This window comes from Schistocerca gregaria, chromosome 8 (genome assembly GCF_023897955.1).
Source record: "Schistocerca gregaria isolate iqSchGreg1 chromosome 8, iqSchGreg1.2, whole genome shotgun sequence".
NCBI classification, from domain to species: domain Eukaryota; kingdom Metazoa; phylum Arthropoda; class Insecta; order Orthoptera; family Acrididae; genus Schistocerca; species Schistocerca gregaria.
Genome location: NC_064927.1, coordinates 197,011,700 through 197,036,641, shown reverse-complemented (window position 1 = coordinate 197,036,641; position 24,942 = coordinate 197,011,700). Strand labels below are relative to the sequence as shown.

General features: G+C 40.4%; 1 protein-coding gene across 1 annotated transcript in view; it reads right to left on the bottom strand.

Annotated features, from left to right (window-relative positions):
- Positions 1–15,353: 15,353 nt before the first annotated feature.
- LOC126283952 (uncharacterized) overlaps positions 15,354–24,942 on the bottom strand; it is a 36,351-nt gene continuing 26,762 nt past the window's right edge. The window contains exon 3 of the mRNA XM_049982382.1: positions 15,354–16,350. Coding sequence (XP_049838339.1) covers positions 16,185–16,350 — 166 coding nt within the window. The 3' untranslated portion in view covers positions 15,354–16,184. The remainder of the gene's footprint in view (positions 16,351–24,942) is intronic.

Sequence of the window (24,942 nt, the reverse complement as noted above, 5' to 3'; positions counted from 1 at the left end):
TATTCACTGAAAAATATAGAACTATTATGTATGACTAAAGTAAATCAGAAAGCCAATGGAGTGGGAACAAATTGTCTTAACAGCAGGAAATACAAAAACATTATTAAACTTGTGTTAGAGGATGTGCGTAATTATTAATATTCTGAATAAAAAAATTAACAATCAGTCTCCACAATATATAAATACTATGATGATCCTAATGGAGTTGTTGACTGCTCATAGCATTGGCCACAGTTGAGAATACAGTTCATTCAAATGAAATCTTTCCAATAATTTCAGAGCTTCAAGGAAGACTTGCTATCAAATAATAATTATGAAGACAGTAGTGCAAGAGCTCCACAAACCAGCATGCAAATCTTTTCATGTGGGTACACTAAAATTTGAGGTTTTGAAAGCTTATGGTGGATGGTTCTTTTAGATATAAGGCAATATTCACAGGAGAATAAAAGTTTAAAATATATTTTAATGTTCATTGATATGAACTACAAATTTGCTTGAGCCTTACCTCTGAAAATAAACCTCAGGAAAGCAGTTGTTCAGGTGATTTATCAATTGCTGCAGATGGGAACTAACTGTACACCAAACAGCCATCAGAGAGACCATGGCAGTATGTTTTATAATAATTAATTCAAGCTGATAATAGAACGGTATGGAATTCACCAATACTTGACATTCTCCCAGATGGAGGTAAGTATTATGGAACATTTGAACAGAACGATGAAAGCACGAATGTGGACACATTTTAATGTTTGTGGATCTTATAAATGGACTAATATCCTCTGGCAAATCATTGATAAGTATAACCAAACTGTACACAAAACAATAAAAATGAAACCAATTGATGCTTGTGGTAATGTTCTCTTAAATACAGTACAGTCACATTAAAATGGTAGATCCGCACAACCAGAAGTTTAGTGTGTGTGTGTGTGATGTACTACATACTTCTGAATACAAGACTGCCCCTAGAATTACATCATAAAGGCTAGAAAAGGTAGTGAAATCCAATGGCAGGTGCTGTGTAAGAGCGCAATAGCATGTGAACACCCTAAATTTTGCCACATTGCAGATTTGTTGTTGTTGTGATCTTCTGTCCAGAGACTGTTTTGATGCAGCTCTCCATGCTACTCTATCCTGTGCAAGCTTCTTCATCTCCAAGTAACTACTGCATTCTACATCCTTCTGCATCTGTTCACTTTATTCATGCTTTAGTCTCCCTCTATGATTTTTACCCTCCGCACTTCCCTCCAGTACTAAATTGATGATCCTATGATGCCTCAGAAAGTGTCCTACCAACCAACCCCTCTCTTTAGTCAAGTTGTGCCACAAATTCCTCTTCTCCCCGGTTCTATTCAGTACCTCCTCATTAGTTACATGATCTACCCATCTAATCTTCAGCTTTCTTCTGTAGGACCACATTTCGGAGGCCTCTATTCTCTTCTTGTCTAAACTATTTATCATCCATGTTTCACTTCCATACATGGCTGCACTCCATACAAATACTTTCAGAAAAGACTTCCTGACACTTGACTCGATACTTGGTGTTAACAAATTTATCTCCTTCAGAAACGCTATCCTTGCCATAGCTAGTGTACATTTTATACCCTCTCTACTTCTACCATCATCAGTTATTTTGCTCCCCTAGTAACAAAATTCATCTACTACTTTAAGTGTCTCATTTCCACATCTAATTCCCTCAGCATCACATGATTTAATTTGACTACATTCCATTATCCTCATTTTCCTTTTGTTGATGTTCATTTTATATCATCCTTTCAAGATACTGTCCTTTCTTTTCAACTGCTCTTCCAGGTCCTTTGCTGTCTCTGACAGAATTACAATGTCATCGGTAAACCTCAACGTTTTTATTTCTTCTCCGTGGATTTTTATTCTGACTCCAAATTTTTCTTTTGTTTCCTTTACTGCTTGCTCATTATACAGATTGAATAACATCGGAGATAGGATACAACTCTGACTCACTCCCTTCTCAGCAACTGCTTCCCTTTCATGCTCCATGACTCTTATAACTGCGAACTGGTTTCTGTACAAACTGTAACTCCCTGTATTTGACCCCTGCCACTGTCAGAATTTGAAAGAGAGTATTGCAGTCAACATTGTCAAAGGCTTTCTCTAAGTCTACAAATGCTAGAAACATGGGTTTGCCTTTCCTTAATCTATCTCCTAAAATAAGTTGTAGGTCAGTATTGCCTCAAGTGTTCCAACAGAATCCAAGCTGATCCTCCCTGAGGTCGGCTTCTAGCAGTATTTCCGTTAGTCTATAAAGAATTTGTGTTAGTATTTTGCAGTCGCAACTTATTAAACTGATAGTTTGGTGGATGTTTGGACAACATGGTTGTGGAGTAACAGCGATTGAAATAAAATTAACTTAATGTTAAGAAAACAGTCTTAAATTGCGTTTTTTTTTTCCATTTATTTAGTGCCGACCGGTTTCAGCCCATCGCAGGGGCCATTTTCAGGGCAAACATACTGTTTTCTTAATACAATGATAGTTTGGTAATTTTCACGCCTGTCTACACTTGCTTTCTTTGGGTTTGGAATTATTATATTCTTCTTGAAGTCTGGGGGTATTTCGACTGTCTCATACATCTTGCTCACCAGATGGTAGAGTTTTGTCAGGGCTGGCTCTCCCAAGGCTATCAGTAGTTCTAATGGAATGTTGTCTACTCCTGGGGCCTTGTTTCGACTTAGGTCTATCAGTGCTCTGTTTAGCTCTTCACGCAGTGTGATATCTCCCACTCTTCAAGCAGTGTGATATTTCCCATTTCATCTTCATCTACTTCCTGTTCCATTTCCATAATATTGGCTTCAAGTACATCACCCTTGTATAGACACTCTATATACTCCCACCTTTCTGCTTTCCCTTCTTCGCTTAGAACTGGTTGTTCATCTGAGCTCTTGATATTCATACAAATGGTTCTCTTCTCTCCAAAAGTCTCTTTAATTTTTCTGTAGGCAGTATGTATCTTATTCCTAGTGATATACACCTCTATATCCATACATCTGTTCTGTAACCATCACTGCTTAACCATTTTGCACCTCCTGTCAATCTCATTTTCAAGACATTTGTACTCCTTTTTCCAGCTTCATTTAGAGCATTTTTATATTTCCTCCTTTCATCTATTAAATTCAATATCTTTTCTGTTGCCCAAGGATTTTTACTAGTTCTTGTCCTTTTACCTACTTGATCCTCTGCTGCCTTCACTATTTCATCTCTCAAAACTATCCATTTTTCTTCTGCTGTATTTCTTTCCCCTGTCCTTGTCAATCGTTCCCTAATGCTCTCTCTGAAACACTCTACAACCGCGGGTTCTTTCAGTTTATCCAGATCCCATCTCCTTAAGTTCCCACCCTTTTGCAGTTTTAATCTGCAGTTCATAACCAATAGATTGCGGTGTCTTACCATCTATCTGAAACCTTCTAGTGTCTCCAGGCCTCTTCCACATATACAATATTCTTTCATGATTCTTAAACCAAGTGTTAGCTGTGATTAAGTCATGCTCTGTGCAAAATTCTATCAGGTGGCTTCCTCTTTCATTCCTTGCCCCCATTCCATATTCACCTACTACTTTTCTTTCTCTTCCTTTTCCTACGATCAAATTCCAGCCCCCTGTGACTATTAAATTTTTGTCTCCCTTCACTATCTGAATAATTTCTTTTATCTCATCATACATTTCTTCAATCTCTTCACCGTCTGCAGAGGTAGTTGGCATATAAACTTGTACTTCTGTGGTAGGTGTGGGCTTTGTGTCTATCTTTGCTACAATAATGCATTCACTATGCTGTTAATGGTCCCTTACCCATGCTCCTACTTCTTTTTTTCATTAGTAACCCTACTCCTGCATTGCCCCTATTTGATTTTGTATTTATAACCCGGGATTCACCTCACCAGAAGTCTTGTTCCTCCTACCACGGAACTTCACTAATTCCCACACTATCTAGCTTTAATCTATCCATTTCCTTTTTTAAATTTTCTAACCTACCTGCCTGATTAATGGATCTGACACTCCAGGCCCTGATCCATAGAACACCAGTTTTCTTTTTCCTGATAATGACGTCCTCCTGAGTAGTCCTTGCCCAGAGATCCCAATGGAGGACTATTTTACCTAGGAGTACGCCATCATCATTTAACCATAGAGTAAAGCTGTATGTCCTCAGAAAACATTATGGCTGTAGTTTCCCCTTGCTTTTAGCCGTTCACAGTACAGGCACAGCAAGGTGGTTTTGGTTAATGTTACAAGGCCAGATCAGTCAATCATGCAGACTGTTGCCCCCACAACTACTGAAAAGGCTGCTACCCCTCTACCTGGTGTTATGGTGTGGTTGTGTTTTTCATGGAGGGGACTTGCACCCCTTATTGTTTTGAAAAGCACTATCACAGCACAGGCTTACACACTAATGTCTTAAGAATGTTCTTGCTTCCCACTGCTGAAGAGCAATTTGGGTACAGCGATTTAATCTTTCAACACAATCGAGCACCTGTTCATAATGCATGGCCTGTGGCAGAGTTGTTATATGACAATAATATCCCTGTAATGGACTGGCCTGCACAAGGTCCTGATCTGAATCCTATAGAACACCTCTGGGATGTTTTGGAACGTTGACTTCATGCCAGGCTTCACCGACCGACATTGATACCTCTCCACAGTGCAGCACTTCATGAAGAATGGGCTGCCATTCCCCAAGAAACCTTCCAGCACCTGACTGAACGTATGCCTGCAAGAGTGGAAACTGTCATCAAGGCTAAGGGTGGGCCAACACCATTTTGTATTCCAGTATTACCCATGGAGGGTGCCATAAAGTAAGTCATTTTCAGCCAGGTATCCAGATACTTTTTATCACATAGTGTAATTAAACAAAGGGGATTGAAGTATTGCACTGACAGTATTAGAAATGCACTACAGTATTCCTAATATCACAGCATAAATGGCAATTTACATCTAGGATGTGGTATGTGCAAGCTGCCCATGGTGCGTATGACAATATTGATTTAGACTTCAAAACAGTCCGTACCATGTTTCAAGTTACATGCAGACATCAGTATGCTTAAAATTGGAATAAAGATGACCACAAGGTAATAAATTTTACACAGAAAAATTCAACAAGATCACTACTAGGTTTCTCAGAGGGGAAATTTTGTAGAAGTACCCAGAATAAATTTTCATATCAAGTGCAAAATTGCTTGAATTTGTGTATCAACAACAATCTGATTCACACAACCTACAGATTATTCTATGCAGTTGGCCTACACTATAAAATCATAGAGATGTCAACCAATGTCACATATCTCCCAGTGACTGTTCAGACATTAGACCTCTCAACGTGAATGCTGTGGACCAAGATAGGTGTCTCATAGGTTTACACAGTGAAGATATAATAATAAGGTTACACTTGAAGCAGGATGCATGTACGGCACAAAACCAGTACACACAGCCAACAGCATGTCACTTCACAATGGAAATGCAATGAATTAATAGCAGGAACCATCAATTCATTAAATTGTTGGGCTTGAAATCATGCAAGCATAACGCTCTCATTCAATGTAATGGTCCCAGTCATATGATGAATGAATCATTCATCAGGAATACATCTTGCACAAATGTTTTGCTTCAGTTAACATTTGATAACAATGATGAGATGAGGATTTTAGTCCAGCACCAAGATATTTTAACCATTCCAAGCAGTAGCTTTCTATACTTGGAGAGGAAATTAGTGAAAAAGAAGAATGGATGCCCTACAATATCTGGTGTTACATGTACTGCTTTTGATTTCCTGTTTTGTTAAATAATAGATATCACACCAATCCCAAAAATATATTTGCAGATCAGAGTCATACTTGTACGATTTAGAAACTGGAGTATAGTTTACAGAGAAACTGACATCATCTGATGAATATAAATGATTAAGAGCATATATACTTCTCAAGGTCAACGACTTTGCCGCAGTGGTAACAACGGTTCCCGTCAGATCACTGAAGGTAAGCGCTGTCACACTGGGCTAGCACTTGCATGGGTCACCATATGGTCTGCCGAGCGCTGTTGGCAATCGCGGTGCACTCAGCCTTGTGAGGCAAACTGAGGAGCTACTAGATTGAAAAGTAGTGACTCTGGTCTCAGAAATTGACATACGGCCAGGAGAGCGGTGTGCTAACCACATGACCCTCTGTATCCGCATCCAGTGACGCCTGTGAGCTGAGGATGACACGGTGGCCTGTCAGTACCGTTGGACCTTCATGGCCTGTTCGGGAGGAGTTTAGTTTTTTTTTATACTTCTCAAGATGCTGGTAGGATACTTAGAGGATACGAAGTGGAATGAACGTTAATGGATACAACTGGGAAGGAGGTACCAATCCTGAAGAGAATATGATTTTGCTTGACAAATTAATTTGGAAAATGCACCATGTCTCTGTAAACAACAAGGAACACTTAAGACTTTTAAAAATACTTGGTGCTGGTATTCAACTGCCTTTAAATTTCAGATCATGGGAGATAGCATTTCAGACCGATAGGTAAGACATGAAACATGATTCAAGTGAACTCAATAACTAATTTAATAAATCCTAAAGCTTGCCTTAATTTATAGTTTTACCCATATGAGAATTATGGTAAGGGTAAACTTAATAGTGGTTCATGGTGTGGGTTCCTGGTATCATGTCCTAGTTCATGAACCACGGGCAACGTCTGAGTGGCCAAGTAAGTGGTCCTGACAGTCGGGATACCAGTTACTTTGGAATAAGGCTGGGCATCTCGGACATATTCCGAGTCGTGGCCACCTTTGTGCTCAGACGGCATAGACTACCAAATCCACTGGTTAGACCCTCAACCGTTGGGGGTAAAACTCAATGGGACCCAGGGCAAGTAAGCCTAGCAACCTGCTTCCCTGGTACTATAAATTTGATGCTGGCAACAATCAGAGAAAAATGCCTTGGACCTTTGGAGGTGATGGAATCCCACCTCTAATTGACAAACCAGGACTCCTAAGATACGACTCGGAAAACGAATGGTAACGAGATGGGGAGCTATTAATATTAATGGGGGATACTCTGGGAAGAAGGTAGAGCTGCCAGAGGCTGCAAGTAAGATGGGGTTGGACGTTTCAGCTGTTAGTGACATTCGGGTAAGGGGTGAGAAAGAAGAGGAAGTGGGAGAAAACAAGGTCTACCTGTCAGGAGTCAAAGCAGGAATAGCACAATGGGGTGTAGGGCTTTTCATCAGGAAAGAAATGGAACTCAGCGTAGTTGCAATAAGGTATGTAAACGAACGACTGATGTGGATAGATTTGACAGTGTATAGCAAGAAAATTAGGATTGTGTCAGTATATTCGCATTGTGAAGGGACAGATCAAGACAAGACGGATAGTTTTCATGACGCACTCAGTGATGTAGTTGTTAGAGTAAACGACAAGGACAGTGTTCTGCTCATGGGTGATTTTAATGCCAGGATTGGAAATCGAACAGAAGGGTATGAAAAGGTTATGGGTAAATTTGGAGAGGATATGGAGGCCAACAGGAGAGGGAAACAACTCCTGGATTTCTGTACCAGTATGGGCTTAGTAATCACAAACTCCTTTTTTAAACATAAGAACATTCACCGGTATACTTGGGAAGGCAGGGGAACCAGATCTGTCATTGACTATATAATTACAGATCAGGAATTCAGGAAGGCTGTGAGGGACACACGTGTATTCAGAGGATTCTTTGATGAAATTGATCATATTTAATCTGCAGTGAAATTGGGATTGTGAGACCGAAAGTGCAGGAGGTCAGGTCCATATGTAGAAGGATAAGAGTGGAGAAACTTCAGGATAAGGAAATTAGGCACAAGTACATGACAGCGATCTCAGAAAGGTACCAGTTAGTTGAATGTAGTCAATTACAGTCATTGGAAAAGGAATGGACAAGGTACAGGGACAGAGTACTAGAAATGGCCAAAGAATGTCTTGGAACAGTAGTGTGTAAAGGTAGGATGAAGCAAACAGCTTGGTGGAATTACACAGTCAAGGCAGCCTGTAAAAGGAAAAAGAAGGCATATCAAAAATGGCTACAGACTAGAACTCAGGTAGACAGAGAAAGTTATGTTGAAGAAAGAAACAAAGCCAAACAGATAATTACAGCATCCAAGAAGAAATCTTGGGAAGACTTTGGAAACAGGTTGGAGACCTTGGGTCAAGCTGCTATAAAACCATTCTGGAGTGTTATTAGCAGTGTTCGAAAGGGAAGTAAGAAGTTAAATGACAAGTATTTTGGACAGGTCAGGAAAACTGCTGTTGAATCCTGTTGATGCCTTGGGCAGATGGAAGGTACGTTTTGAAGAGTTGCTCAATGCAGGTGAAAATACAATCAGTAATATTTCAGATTTCGATGTACAATGGGAAAGGAATTATGATGGAAATAGGATCACATTGGAGGAAGTGGAGAAAATGGTCAATAGATTGCAGTGCAATAAAGAGGTTGGGGTGGATGAAATTAAGCCGGAACTCATCAAATACAGTGGAATGTCAGGTCTTAAATGGCTACACAGGATAATTGAAATGGCGTGGGAGTCGGGACAGGTTCCATCAGACTGGACGAAAGCAGTAATCACACCAATCTTTAAACATGGAAACAGAAAAGATTGTAACAACTACAGAGGTATCTCTTTAATCAGCGTTGTGGGTAAAATCTTCTCAGGTATTGTTGAAAGGAAAGTGCGAGTATTAGTTGAGGACAAATTGGATGAAAATCAGTTTGGGTTTAGGCCTCTTAGAGGTTGTCAGGACCAGATCTTCAGCTTACGGCAAATAATGGAGAAGTGTTATGAGTGGAATAGGGAATTGTATCTATGTTTTATAGATCTACAAAAGGCATATGACCGGGTTGCTAGGAGGAAGTTATTATCTATTCTACGTGATTATGGAATAGGAGGCAAACTTTTGCAAGCAATTAAAGGTCTTTACATAGATAGTCAGGCAGCAGTTAGAGTTGAACGGTAAATTGAGTTCATGGTTCAGAGTAGTTTCAGGGGTAAGACAAGGCTGCAACCTGTCTCCACTGTTGTTCATATTATTTATGGATCATATGTTGAAAACAATAGACTGGCTGGGTGAGATTAAGATAGGTGAACACAAAATAAGCAGTTTCGCATATGCAGATGACTTAGTTGTGATGGCAGATTCTATTGAAAGTTTGCAAAGTAATATTTCAGAACTAGATCAGAAATGTAAGGACTATGGTATGAAGATTAGTATCTCCAAAACAAAAGTAATGTTAGTTGGAAAGAGATATAAACGGATTGAGTGCCAAATAGGAGGAACAAAGTTAGAACAGGTGGACAGTTTCAAGTACTTAGGATGCACATTCTCACAGGATGGCAACATAGTGAAAGAACTGGAAGCGAGGTGTAGCAAAGCTAATGCAGTGAGCTCTCAGCTAAGATCTACTCTCTTCTGCAAGAAGGAAGTCAGTACCAAGACTAAGTTATCTGTGCACCGTTCAATCTTTCGACCAACTTTGTTGTATGGGAGCGAAAGCTGGGTGGATTCAGGTTACCTTATTCATAAGGTTGAGGTTACGGATATGAAAGCAGCTAGGATGATTGCAGGTACTAGTAGATGGGAACAATGGCAGGAAGATGTGCACAATGAGGAAATCAAAGAAAAACTGGGAATGAACTCTATAGATGTAGCAGTCGGGGTGAACAGTCTTAGATGGTGGGGTCATGTTAAACGCATGGGAGAAGCAAGGTTACCCGAGAGACTCATGGGTTCAGCAGTAGAGGGTAGGTGGATTCGGGGTAGACCAAGGAGAAGGTACCTGGATTCGGCTAACAATGATTTTGAAGTAATAGGCTTAACATCAGAAGAGGCACCAATGTTAGTACTGAATAGGGGATCATGGAGGAATTTTATAAGGGGGACTATTCTCCAGACTGAACGCTGAAAGGGATAATGTCTTAAATGATGATGATGGTAAACTAATTGTGTCTAAGCCTGTTGATGTATTTTATCACACTAAAGTCTGTATTCTCAACACAAGCGAAGATCAGTCATTGTATCATAATGCCTCTGATTTTTATATCTGTGGGAAACCATTTGCTAATAAAGCTGGAGTATATATTACCTACATTTATCATAAATTAACCCTATTTTTGAGTTTTTTAGCGACTGTAACTGACCTCAAAAAGCTACAGGTAACAATTTTTACCACACATTTTTTCTCTTGCCTAAATAGAAATCTCATTGTGTGTATTTGCTTCAATTCCATTATAGAATTAGTTATTTTTCTGCTCATCAGGCTTTGTTTAAAGTTATTTGTCCACTGGCCTGTAAAATACTTCATCTGCCACAATTTTAGCCCTCCGTGAATGCTGTTCTCGAACGTAAGATGTGATAACCCATGTTCATAAGCACATGGAAATTGCACTGACTCCTGTTGAATGACTGGCAGCTGCTGTAAACCATGTATTATAAGAGCCCGAGAGGTTCATTTACCAGTACCTGTGATGTTACAAGTACCTCAAACACTATACTGTGTTGTGGATCCTGTCTCCTCTGATGGAAGTACAGGATCTGTCATTACTTGGCCAATTGACTGTGAGTGGCATGTCAGTGATAGATCTAGGCGTTCTGTACAGGGTAGACAGAGAGAGGGAGCACTCATGGTGTTATACTGATCCCCCTAACCAACACATTCAAGGTGCTGTCTTTCACTGAAACTGAGTGAATGTTTCTCAACTCACTTGCTTTGAAGAAACCTGATTTGACCTGAATCACAAGGAGGCAAGTGCAAAAGGGTAGGGATCTGTTGATCATCATCAGTTCAAATGTAAGGTGAATAATGGTACCTCTTAGCAAAATGGCAACAAGCAACAAGAAAAAACACCAGATGCACTCAGTGTGTATGCCTGGGGACCTAATCCGACACATCGAAGAGTCTCTTCTGGCACCCATTCAGGGAACACTGTAAAGCCAGCTGCATTAACACATTGGAACAAATGATGCCTGTTGTCTGGGTTCTGAGGTCAAATTTGGAACATTCCAGTGACTAGCTGAGAAGGCTGAGAAGACCAGCTTTGCGCTCGGAGTTCCAATGAAGCTCATCATTTGGAGCATTGTGTCCATAAGTGATTCTGGCTCCCTGGTTCAGTCAAATGCCTGAACCAGAGACTTAAAAGTTTCTGTGACGAGCTAAGCTGATGATTCCTGCACTTGCACCAGAGGGATAAGAACTGTAGGGTCCCCCTAAATGGACCATGTGTGCATTACACATCAGAGGCCGCTACCCAGGTAGTTGACTGTGTGTGGAGTGCACACAAGTTTTTTTTTTTTTTTTTTTTTTTGATTGGGTTGTCACCATCCAGACCAGAAAACAACAGCTGTAGGACACATAGAGGTGTAAGTGTAAGAGCCAAAAGAATGCCCTCCCCTCCCTCCCACAGCTGAAAGTGTTAGAAACCTTGTAGTTAAATGCCAAAGCAGTTGCAACAAAGTGCTAGTACTTGAAGTGCTCCTGAAAAGCAGTGAAGATCACATAATCTAGGTACATAAAGCTGGTTGAAACCTGAAACTGATAACAGTAAGATTTTTGGGAAAATTTATGCATATATCAAAATAATAGTCTAACGGGAGATGGAGGTGGTGTATTTGTCACAACAGACAAGATAGAAACTGAAGCTGCACGCAAGACTGTTTGGGCGAGACTCAGCATTGGGAAGTGGGCATAAAGTGGTAATTTGATCCTTCTGTCGCCCACCAGACTCAGCTCCTAGTGTAACCAGAAACTTAAGAGAAAACCTCAGTTTGCTTTTACGTATGATCACACTATAGTCATTGACGGAGACTTTAATCATCCAACAGCAAATTGGGAAAATTACACTTTCGTTAATGGCGGGTGTGACAAGATATCCTGTGAAACATTACTAAATGGCTTCTTTGAAAACTACCTAGCACAGGCGGTTCAGAACCTCTTAAATGATGGAAATATATTAGATCTAATGGTGTTGTCATGACAACAATGATTTCCAAAGTACGGATGACAACTAAAATAAAGCTACATATGTTCCATGAACTAGGAAAAAAGCAACAGAATCGTATATCAATGAGGAACTCAAAATTTTCAGCGCAGGATAAGAGCATGTAATAAATTAAAGCTCAAATTTAAAAGAATATTTGACCATCTACTATATAGATATGTGCCCAGTAGAACAGGTCATAATGGGAGGGACCCTCTACGGTTTACAGTCAGTGTAAATAAACATCTAAGGAAACAGAGACTACTGCATAATAGCTGTAGAATAAAGCGTAGGACTATAGATAGAGAGATGCTCAGTGAAATGCTTTCGGCTGTCGTGACAGCAATGCATTAAGATAGCAGAATATTGTGATATGATCTTTCACAAAACAAAAAACGAAAATTCCAGTAATATGTAAAGACTGTTAGTGGCACCAAAGTTAGTGTTCAGTCACTTTTAAATGAGCGAGTAACTGAAATTGAGAGCAGTGAGAGAAATCTTGAAAACTCTGTTTCCAAATATTGCTTTACAAAGGACAACTGCTCCAATTTAATCCTCATACCACTGAAAAGATGAGGGAAATAATTCATGTTTGAGTCCATGGGAACGATTGTGCCCCACAACCGTGATGTAATCCAGGACAGAAAGGTCTGTCTTTTTTATACTGCAGTTCTAGATTTCAGCTCACAGTGCAGCTATCATCAGTGTGTTATAATTAGTCACGCAGACTGAACATAATTCCACTCTAACTTATGCATGTATGACATCATCAGTAATCTGGCAACAATGTAAACTGTGCTTATATTTCTATAGCCTCATTATTGACACCAGACTTACATATAGATTAATTAAAGCTTTACCTGTACTCTCTTTAGTGCTTAATTCTTCGTTCAGGAAATATCTGGATGGGAATTGCTCTTCGATGTTGCTCCAACTTAAAATACTAGAAAGATTCAGTAAGTAAATTGATTCATGTTGCTCTTTATAAATGATAAAAACTATCATCTGTTTTATTAGTAGTTGGTCCACAGTCTCTGCACAATCTTAACATATAGCAGAGTGCAATAATAGTTAATTGCATCTTACCTCTACCATAGCACAGAGGTAAGAAAATGAAATTCATCCAACCAAGCCTCTTCATTTGCTCCTAAACAATTGATTCCCCTGGGAAAATATTATTATTACAGCTTTTGCCAATATAGTGAAAGTTATTAACAATACCAAATAGCTGTCCAGGGATGTTACACTGATCATAGCTAGTTCACTAAGGTGGCTCTTAACTTTCAAGTTCGCACTGGCAACTGAAACCACAGCCACACTCAGAGACTGCTGTCATGTCTGCAACTCAATATTCTGCTATATGGTGAGTAGCAACTTTCCTTTTCATAATATTGTTACATTTCATTCTGGATTTCCCATTGTTTAATTATTGTGCAGAAGTATCTGATTAATCAGTAACTTCACTACTCTCATCTTAGTTATTGATATTGTGAAAAGGGAAGTTTTTGGTCTCCACGTAGCAGAAATGCTGAGTCGCAGATAGGTTGTGCCTATCTGCAACTCAACATCTCTGCTATATTGTGGAGCAGCAATTTTCCTTTTCATAATATTATTACATACCATCCTGGATTTTCCATAGTTTAATTATTGATATTGTTGTAGACGAACTTTAAAAATACAGTCTGCCAAACTAGTACATACCAGGTGGTTATAACTAAAGTACAGTTACTGTCAAAGGTCCAGTGTGGGCCATAATTATTATATGGCAGTGAAACTTGGTAGAAATTCTAATGCATTAATACAGAATTACTTTATGCTGAAAAATATTAGTTCTAATTTATACTTAATACTTTAAAATGAGCATGTGCTGTTTCATTGTGTTTTGCATATAACTGGTCAATAAACATGTCATCTCCTCTCATAAACTCAAATGTAAGATTACAGCAAAGTACTCTTGAAAGAGCACGTGGGAAATGCGTAAGAGAGAACGTGGGAAATGTGCAAGCAGATACATGATTGGACTGACTGATGTACCAAAATTACTTTTCTGTGTGGGTAGTTATGTTCATTAATGAGTGTCACTTCTGAATCAGTCTTATAAATATTTATTTTGCCCATCCAGAATATGTTGTGAGTTTTGAGTCATATCACCTTTCATAGAAAAGCTAGTTAATATTTCCCATCACTGAGCTAAAAAATGCAACATTATTGGACTTGGAGGGAGACATATTCCGCTTGCACACCTTATGTGAATAGTCTAATAACCTGGTAGTAAATGTAGAATGTTTAAAGAACTTGTATGTGGCTTACATATTGTGAATAAGTCTCAGCATCTGAGAATGCTTTTATTTAGTTCATTAAAGCCTCCAAAAATCTTATGCTTCTTTGCTGAATTTCACTGGCCAAAAACTTGCAGATAAGTCAATATGGATCTGTTTCTTGTACACAATATGGCTGAGAACTGTACTGATCTTTCAGTGGAGGATGACAACAAGGAGGTGAACTTTACATAGCTATGTTTGCTGTTCCAAAATCCCTATTGCTTTCTTAGATTCATGCAACCATGTAACAAATGTGCTGGTGAATTACAATTATGCTTTGCTGGAGCTATGCTAAAGGCAATATCTTCAAAGTTCTCCATAAAAGGGGTAAGCTGTGTTTGTGGAACTAACTAGTTTCGTCCATAACAAACCTTTCTTTAAACTAATGCACCTGTCATTGAATATGCTAGCAACATGAATGTGCACATGAATGTGCTAGGTAAACGCGTGGAATAGGCCTTTCCCTTGGAACTTTCACATGGTTATGACATGGGGATTAGCTTAGTTCATTTGTTTGATGAGCAGCAGATAATACTTAAGTACTGGTGTTACTCTCCATGTGTGGCCCACAAACAAGGTAACCACGCATACGTCCATAGTCTCTCTTCAAATGGTTCAAATGGCTCTGAGCACTATGGGACTTAACATCTGAGGTCATCAGTCCCCTAGAACTTAGAACTACTTAAACCTAACTAAGCTAAGGACATCACACACATCCATGACCGAGGCAGTGGATCCAACCTGCAACTGTAGCAGTCGCACAGTTCCAGACTGAAGCGCCTAGAACTGCTTGGCCACTCCGGCTGGCGTCTACCTTCAAACCAACACTTTTAATAAGATGTTTAAAAGCATCTCCATACAGCACCACTCTGGATGTAACAGATAAATTACATCATCTCTTGAGAGTTCACTACTTTCCACAAAGCCATGAAATGGGGAATTTGTTTACTACCTATCTAAAAGAAGTATTCTGACATCTAACCAACCTACAGGAAAGTCAGTGACTCATCTGTATTGAAAAAGACATAAATTTTACATTTAAACAGATATTTAATGTAATCTACATACATTGTAACTATTCAGGATTATTAAAAACTTTGGCATACAACAGTCTTTTATGTAGTGTATAGGTAACAACTGAAAACTATCTGCTAATGCAGTTAAAACCAAAATGTGATAAACAGAAATAATTGAACTATCAGTTGATTAAGGCTACCATTTTACATGGTACACTTCGAAGGTGAAGAGATTTACAACCACAAAGTATTTCACTAGTTAAATTTATGTATAGAAAAAGGTTCCAATGGTAAAATGAAAGTGTCAATCAATCAGTTCTGAAAGAATAAAGGAAAAATACAAATCTATATACAATAGCTTATAACTTATGTGCACATGGCTAACTAATTTTTGTGTTTGCCAGAGAACAAAGACCTAAGTGTAAGCAACTGACATTTTAGCAAAGAATTTAGAAAAGTCTTCTACATTATTCTACATCAAACATGCAACATGAATTGAAGAGATAAACATAATTCCTAATTTATCTTGTAAATAAAACTCTAGAAAAAAGTTACTACAATGAAGTACAGTTCTTTTCACTGCCATAAAGTTGAACTTGAACAATCAAAATATATAAATTCTTATTACAATGGTGTATAGACAGGGAGAAACAAAACATTGAAAAATATTTTACAGTTCCATACATGAAACTGCTTTAAAATTATACATGAACTAATCAACTACCAAAGTTCTCAGAATATGAAAGAAATATAAATCATAATAATGTGTACAAATGAAAACATTAATAATAATAATTATAGCTGCCAATAGTCACATAGTTGACAAATTCAGCAAGAAAATTATCTCAGTAACGCATCCTATGTTGGGCGGCTGCACTGATGTTTTCATGGTACTCCATTTTGCAACTACCATGACAGCACATATTCTCCACAGTCGAGTATCGACACCGTTTTGATCTACACAATGCTCCCGCTGGCAGGTGAATCACTGCTGAATTACAGCAAGCTTTACTGAAACAATATACAAAGTTGATCTACTATTACATCCGGTGTTGAGTCTCTAATAGCACGTTTATCTTATGAAAATAATGGCATGTACCAAATGTTTCACGGTCATCAGAAAAATGCACAAAAATCTTGCTTTCAGAGATCAGTGACTCAGCACAGTCACTGATGCATGGTCATCAACAGCCAGGAAATGATATGTGCTAAATTAAAATTGTCCACAACTTGAAATTTCAAAGATGAAATCGGGAATTATGACACTACTTCACAGATAAATCTTGCATAATGGATATCTTCCCTGACATGCTAGAAATTGACACTTAAAGAAGGCACAATAATGAGGCTTTGGACTGTAGATGTATAAAACAATGGAATGTAGCTGTCAGAAAAATAGATATATTGAATGCCTGTCACAACATGTGCCTCTGAATTAAGCAATTACTTACAAGTAACAATGTTTGTACACAAAACCAGTATTAATCATGTCTGTGGAGAATGCATAGAGATATACACTTCATCAGAAAAATGGGAAGGCAATGGTAGGTGGGGGAGAATGTAAGGGAACAGAACAGGAATGTGGCACTGGTGAGATTGCTGTGGTGCAGCCATGACCACCCAAATGAATGATCACCATAAAACTGTGGCCAGGAGCAAAGTACATAGCCCATGGCACAATAACATTGTGCACACAACACACTCAACTGCAAATGGGGCTTTACTACTGACTCATATTACCTGGATTCTCCATCCTCTCATCTTCCAAAACAAGTGTCTATGAATGAATAGATGCAATTGTCCTCACAAATGGTTTGCTTAGGCCTAACTTAATTTGAAGAGGTGATAACTGGTTTTCTTTTCTGGGTCCACGAGGTAACTGCAAAACATTCCTCTCTCCAACCTCCAAAGCTTTTCGTATGTGTTAGTATATTATTGACTTATCTTGATCCTTTCAGTACCATCCCATTTACCTAAGAAACAGGGGTATTTAGTAAAGCTACTTTGCTGGCCACTAAAAAAGGCTAAGCAACAATGGGGACAATGTAGTTTCATCACTAAACATATGCAAAGCATAGGTTAGGTACCAACAGATGACTGGTTCTGTACCATGTACTTTCAAACACTTCCTGCAATTTGTATAGTCATCTTATAACTTGAGTTTTTTAAATTATTATCTGTGTGTAGGATATTCCATCATCTTTTAGGCATGCATCCACAAGGTTGAGAAAAACCTAGATATTGTTAAAATAAATCAACCCAGTAAATTAAACTGGGTTGTTTCACATTTTTTCTATATTGACAAAAACTTTCTGATACAAGTGTTGTGGGTAACTTATTTCCTAACACACGAGGGTTTGTGATGCACAGTTACTGCCACACAGTAGATCACTCCAAGTTTCAGTGTATATCAATGCAAATAAACATACATTTTAAAGAATTTTTGGAAGTTACTACCGCCCTGTGCTAATATAATTCATAGTAAATCAGCATTTGTGATTTAGCAATTTAATAACTCAACAGATTAAAACACAGTCAGTTGGCTTAATTTACAATTATTTGTTCACTGTCTTATACTACATTGTGCCACCCAAAATGTAATCCCACATTGAACGCTGTTCTCGAATACAGCAGGAGTTGGTTGACATTCATATGCAGCTGGAAATTGCCCTGACCACGGCTGGCAGCTGCTGTGAATCGGTGCGTTGGAAGAGCTGAGAGTCATGTACCTGTGAGACCTTACCAAAGATACATCATGTGATATCCTCTCCTGTGGCTCCTGTCTCCTTTGCAGAACGTACAGGAACTGTCATTACCTGTCCAATTGGCTACGAGTAGTGTGTCAATGGTAGATTTAGTCGTCCTGTACAGGGTGGATGGGGACCACGGAGGACTCGGGGTGCTGTACTGATCCCCCTAACTACCAAATCTGACGTGCCGTCTTTCACTGAAACTAAAGCTGAGCCTATGGGATTCACTTCACCTGTTTTGGGGACACTTGTTTTGTTCAGCATCAGGAGGCGGCACACACAAAAGGGCAGATATCTGTTAATCGTTGTCAGTTCAAATATACAGCGAATGACTATACCCCTAACTAACTGGAAATGACAGCAAGTGACAGGAAAGGACACCATGTGCACTCACTGTGTTTGCCATGGGGTCTCACTCAGCACGTTGAAGAGACTACTGCAGCAGCTACTGAGGGAACAGTGCAACTAACTGCAAATTGCGGTGTTGGAACAGATGGTGCCTGTCATCTGGGCTCCAAGGTCTTTCTTGGGTCATTCAAACAACTGACAAAGTTGAGAAGACTAGCCTTTGGCATAGAGTTTCAATGAAGTTCACAATTTGCAGCATTGTTCCCAGAACTGATTGTGGCTCTTTGGTGTTGATTCGAGTGCAAAGAGAGAGCCAGGGACTTAGAAAGTTCTGTGACAAGCTAGACTGCAACTTCCTAGATGTGCGTCAGATTTGAGAACTGTAGGGTCCGCCTAAATGGGTCAGGTGTGCACTACACATCAGAGTCTGGGACTCAGGTAGCTGACTGTGTGTGGGGTGCACACAAGGGCTTTTTAGATTTTGCCATTTTCCATCCTGGTCACATAACAACAGCTGTAGGGACCCAGAAATATAAGTGCAAGAGTCTAAAGCATGCGCCGCACAGATGAGAGTGTTAAAATCCTAGTGGTTACGTACTGAAGCATTCACAACAAAATGCTTGGGTTTGACATGCTCTTGAAAAGCAATGAAGCTCACATAATAATAGCTACAGAAAACTCACCAAAACCTGAAACTGATACCAGTGAAATGTTTGGGGAAAGTTTACATGTATATCAAAAAGCTAGGCGGATGGGAAATGGAGGTGGTATATTTGTTGAGGTGGTGTACTTGTTACAGTAGATAAGAAACTCAAATCCAATAGAAATTGAAGCTGCATGCAAGATTGTTTGGGCGCAACCTTCAGCAAGCAGGGGTGAGCATAAAATGGTAACTGGATCCTTTTATTGTCCACCAGACTCACCTCCTGATGTAACCGAAAACATTACAGAAAACCTAAGTTGGCTTGCATATAATTCCCCAATCATACTGTAAGCATTGGTGGAGACTTTAATCATCCAACGATCAACTAGTGGTGGGTGTGGTAAAATATCTTGCAAAACATTAATAAATGCCTTCTCTGAAAACCACCTAGAACAAGCCATTCAGAACCCCACTCATGATCGAAATACAAGGTGTCTCATGAATGAGGCCTTGGTGTGGTCTGCTTGTCATGAGTGTGTTTGTCAGCTGTTGCCGCTGTGTCTGCCGGTTGTTGCTATGTGTAGTTCTCAGACACCAATACCTAGCGCGTGCCCCCTACACTGTGTGACTGAGTGTACTGGTGCTTCCTTTGGAGTTTTCTTTTTGACAAGTTTATGCGTTTCAAGTACTGTTGCTGAACATCATTACAGCAACTGCACCGAGTCCAGGACTTTCCCTGCCCGTATGTTGCTGGGCCCGGTCCTCTGACAGAAATACCATGTGCAGGTCTTCTGCACTGTGCGACTGAGTGTTTTGTTTTGAGTTTCCTGTCGAGTTTCCATTTGGTATGTTATACATGAAGGCTCTATGATTGTATCTTGGATTGAACTATGTAAAACCAGAACCGTATGTGGAATGACGGCTTGACTTCATATGAAAATTTCCCAGTGTGAGTGCTCCCAATGATTCAATAATACACAGAGCTGCGCACAAACTGAAACCATACAAAATAACAGAAGTGCATCAACTGAGGTACTCAGATACTGTTGCTTGATATTGTTATTGCAACTGTCTGATACAACCTGTGCACGATGGGGAAGTTGATCCTGAGTAGCTATTTTTCTCATGAAGCATGGCTTCTATTCTCAGAATAATCGATGTTAGAGCTCTATGAATCCTCATGAATTACATCAGACCTCTGCAAGTTGGGAAAACAGGAGTATGGTGTGCAGTTAGTGCAAGATGAATTACTGGACCAATCATTTTCCACAAAACAATATGTTCTGACAGGTATGTAAACAATATACTGCATCCTTTTTTACGAGAACACCTAATGAAGGGATATATGGTTACCTCATGCAGGACAATGCAACACCACAAGTCACCAATGTCTCAAAGACAGCAATATGAAGGGTTTTTGATAATAGGATAGTTGACTGGCCTATTCGTTCTCTGGATCTAAATCTGTGTGATTTTTATCTTCAAGAAATGTTAAAAGACAAGATGTATACAACTAATCACCATACGCTCAAAAAGTTGGAAGACAGGGTTTGGCTAGTCATTTCCCAGATTTCGAGAGGTGAAATTCATAGTGTGTTTGCTAATGTGTTCAGGAGATATCAGGCTGCTCTTACCCACAGAGGGACATCATTTTGAGAACCTATCTTAAATAAAGGTAAGCTTAATGTCAATCAGATAGCAACATTGTTTTTGCTTAACTCAGGGGAAGCGTGAGCACAGCTGGCATATTAGTGTCAGAGAGCTGGGCCCGGCAGATGAGATGGTGGCAGTCGGTGGTCGTGCTGGACCCATGGACCCCTACTGGGAATCTTTCACGAGACACCTTGTATATTAGATCTAATGGCAACAAACAGACCTGACCTGTTTGAGGATGCCCACGTCAAAACTGGTATCAATGACCAAGGCGCAGTTGTGGTAACGAAGATTACCAAAGTACAAATGAAACTAAAACAAGTACAAATGAAACTAAAACAAGTACAAAACAAACAATGTTAAATTCAGGATGGAATGTAACAATATTAGAGGTTTGGTGGTTTCAGTTATCTGAGACTGCTGAAGTGTGTGCAAGTTGCATCTGTATGAATGTGTGTGGGCCTGTGTGTATGTTTGTCTATTGTTGACAAATGCCTTAATGGCAGAAAGCTATAATTGTGTGAATCTTCTTGTTGTGCCTTCACGTCTTAGCAACTCCACTAAAACAAGTATAAAGGTATACATGTTCAGTGAAGTAGATAAAAAGACAGAAAAGTCATATCTGAATGAGGAATTTGAAACTTTCAGTGTAGGGCAGGAGCATGTGGAGGAACTATGGCTCAACTTTAAAAAAATAATTGAACACATACTAGACAGATATGAACATAGCAGAAAACTTCATATTGGGAAGGGCCTCATGGTAGACAGTCACTGCACAGAAACTACTACTTAAACAGAAGTTACTGCATAATAGGTATAAAACAAAGCATATGACTACAGACAGAAAGATGCTCAATGAAAGGCTTTTGACTGTCAAGAGAGCAATGCATGATGCCCTCAATTACTACTGTAGCAGAATATTCTCCAATGATATTTGACAAAACCCAATAAAATTCTGGTAGTAGCACCAAAGTTAGTGTTCAGTCACTTGCAACTGAGACAGGAAATGAATCTGAGGGTAGCAAAACAAAAGCCGAATGCTTACATCTGTTTTGAAATGTTCCTTTACCAAGGGAAACCCAAAGAGAATTGCCCAATTTAACCCCCATATCACTGAAAAGATGAATCAAAGAAGAGTTGTTTGTTTCTTTGTTTTGTATAAGGGCACAAAAGCAACTAGGGTCATATGCACCCACGTCAAAACTGTAGAACACAATGACGAAGAGAGGAGTAAAAAACAACTACACATTAATCTCAATCGACAGAAGAGAAGGCAGCTAAAAACAGCGACATGGAGAAAGGCCTATAAAATCATATAGAAATGGATGTGCTGAACTAAAAATTAAATGCCCTTCGCCATATTGCTATGACGGATAAAAAATATAACACAGTCAACAGCCTGCGTGTCGTTTGTTAAATCCGCCGATAACTCAGACAACAAACACAAACGTGAATGTAAGTAGTTAAAAAAAACCAAAAGGGGCATTTCGTCGGGAAATGGCGGACTGTCAAGGGTTGGGTGCAATGGGCAAAAAGTGGCGGGGGAGCACCACTTAACAAATTGCAATGGCTAAAAAGACAGTGCCTGGTAAGCAGCCAAGCTAAAATGATCTCCTCACAACAAGAAGGCCAAGAGGAGATCGTACAAGCCACTGGGAGAGCCTTAATAATCTGGAGCTTGTTCCCATGTAGGGAGAACTATTGGTGATGCCAAAGTGACACCACCTGCTGACAAACAGCATCACAGAGATCATCGAAGGTAATGTAAGAACTAGCAGTCTGAGGTACGAGGACTGCAGCATTGGCAGCAGTGTCAGTGGCCTCTTTTCCTGCCAGACTGACATGACTAGGAACCCACATAAACATCACAGTGGCTCCATCAAGACTGAGCAAGTGGCAGCTTTCCTGGATCCTTTGCGCTAAGTAAAGGACGGAGTACAACACACAGAGGCTTTGTAGGGCACTGAGAGAGTCAGAGCAGATGAAGCAATTGAAAAGCCTGTGTAGCTGGATGTGTTGCATAGCCTGATACAAGGCGAAGATCTCTGCTGTAAATACTGAGCACTGTTCTGGAAGTCAATACCAAAAACATTGCTGCCATTGAAAAAGGAACAAAGGAACACCCGACACCATGGTCACTCCAAGACCCTCCAGTGTACACAAAGGCACTATCGTGGAGTTCTGTACGAAGGTTGTGGAATTGAAGGCGATAGAGCAAGGCTGGAGTAATGTGCTTAGGAAGCAAATGAAGGCCAAGGTGAACATGGGCAGACGCACAAAGCCAAGGTGGTGAAGGGAAAGTTGCAGGTAGCATGAAGTTAAGCTGCCAGAGCAGGAGCTGAAAGCGAACTCCAAGAGGTAACAGAGAAGAGGGATGCAGCCCATACTGGCGATCAAAGGAGGCTTTGAAGAAGGAGGCATAGGATGGGTGGCCATACATGGCAAACGGCATGCAGATCTGCTGAGGAGATAATCACGGCAGTAGGACAGTGGTAGTTCAGCAGCTTCTGTATACAGACTCTCAACAGGGCTAGTGTAAAAGGTGCCAGTGGCCAAATGGATGTCACAATGGTGGCCAGCACTGAGATGGCGTAAAAGGGACGGATGTACAGATGCATAAACAAAACAGCCATAGTCTAATTTTGAACAGACAAGGGACCAGTACAAACGGAGGAGTGGGGTTTGATCTGCTCCCCATGAAGTATCACTGAGGACATGTAGAACACTGAAGGACAGCATACAGCAGGCTGCCAAGTAAGCAATGTGGGAGGACCAAGAAAGTTTCCTATCAAGCCTGGTCCCAGGAATTTTGTAGTTTCAACGAATGGAGTAGTAACAGGCCCAAGATGTGCTGAACTAAAAATTAAATGTCCTCCTCCATATTGCTATGATGGATAAAAAGTAAAATGCAGTCGACACCCTGCGTGCTGTTTTTGTTAAATCCATGGAAAAGTGAAATCAGTGGAAAAGCGAAAACCACTGTCGTTGCTTCATGAGTGAAGACTATCGAGACATCAATGATGCAAGTCTGTGGAGAACTGCAAGAGATGGAAAAATTGTCAATGCGAAAGGAGCCAAAGATGCCCAGTGGGAGACAGGCCATTATAGCGTTAATGACAATAGCAAAGAGGACGACACTCAGCAGAGAACCCTGAGGCACACAGTTTTCCTGGATACAGGTATTCAACAAGGCAAGGCCTCTCTGTACATTGAGAATTCGGTCTTCTAAAGCGGATAAGGTGGCGGGTCCGCGCACGCAGCCGTTTGAAGGCAATAAGGTGTTCTATGGAGGGATGTCGCTTGTGACGCTGGAGTGCCCGCCGGCGATCTTTAATCGCCTCAGCAATCGCAGGTGACCACCAAGGCACAGTCCTCCGCCGAGGGGACGAAGAAGAACGGGGAACGGCAGATTCTGCGGCAGTAACGATGCCGCTGGTGACCGAGTGAACCACCGCATCAACGGCTTCATTAGAAAGAAGCACAATAGTGGCCATGGAGGAGAACAAATCCCAGTCAGCCTTATTCATAGCCTATCCACATGGGCGCCCAGAAGTGACGCTGTGGCAGTGACAGAAAGACCGGAAAGTGGTCACTACCACACAGGTCGTCATGTACACTCCATTGGACAGAAGGTACGAGGCTAGGGCTGCAGATCGAAAGGTCGATGGCGGAGTACGTGCCATGCGCCACACTGAAATGTGTGAAGGCACCATCATTTAAAACGGAAAGGTCGAGCTGTGTCAATACATTCTCAACAGTGGCGCCTTGACCTATTGCCACTGACCCACCCCACAGAGGGTTATGGGCCTTGAAGTCGCCCAATAACAGGAAAGGCGGCGGCAATTGGGCTATCAGCGCAGCCAGGACATGCTGCGGGACATCACCATCCAGTGGACGATAAAGACTGCAGACGGTAACAGCCTGTGGCGTCCACACCCGAACAGCGACAGCCTCTAAAGTAGTTTGCAGAGGGACAGACTCGCTGTGAAGGGAGTGAAGGACATAGATGCAGATGCCACCAGATACCCTTTCGTAAGTGGCCCGGTTCCTATAATAACCCCTGACAGCCACAGAGGGCGGGGGTTCGCATTGCCGGAAACAAAGTTTCTTGTAGAGCAATACAGATGAAAGGGTGAAGGCTGATAAGTTGTCGGAGCTCAGCTATATGGTGGAAAAAACCGCTGCAGTTCCACTGGAGGATGGTATTGT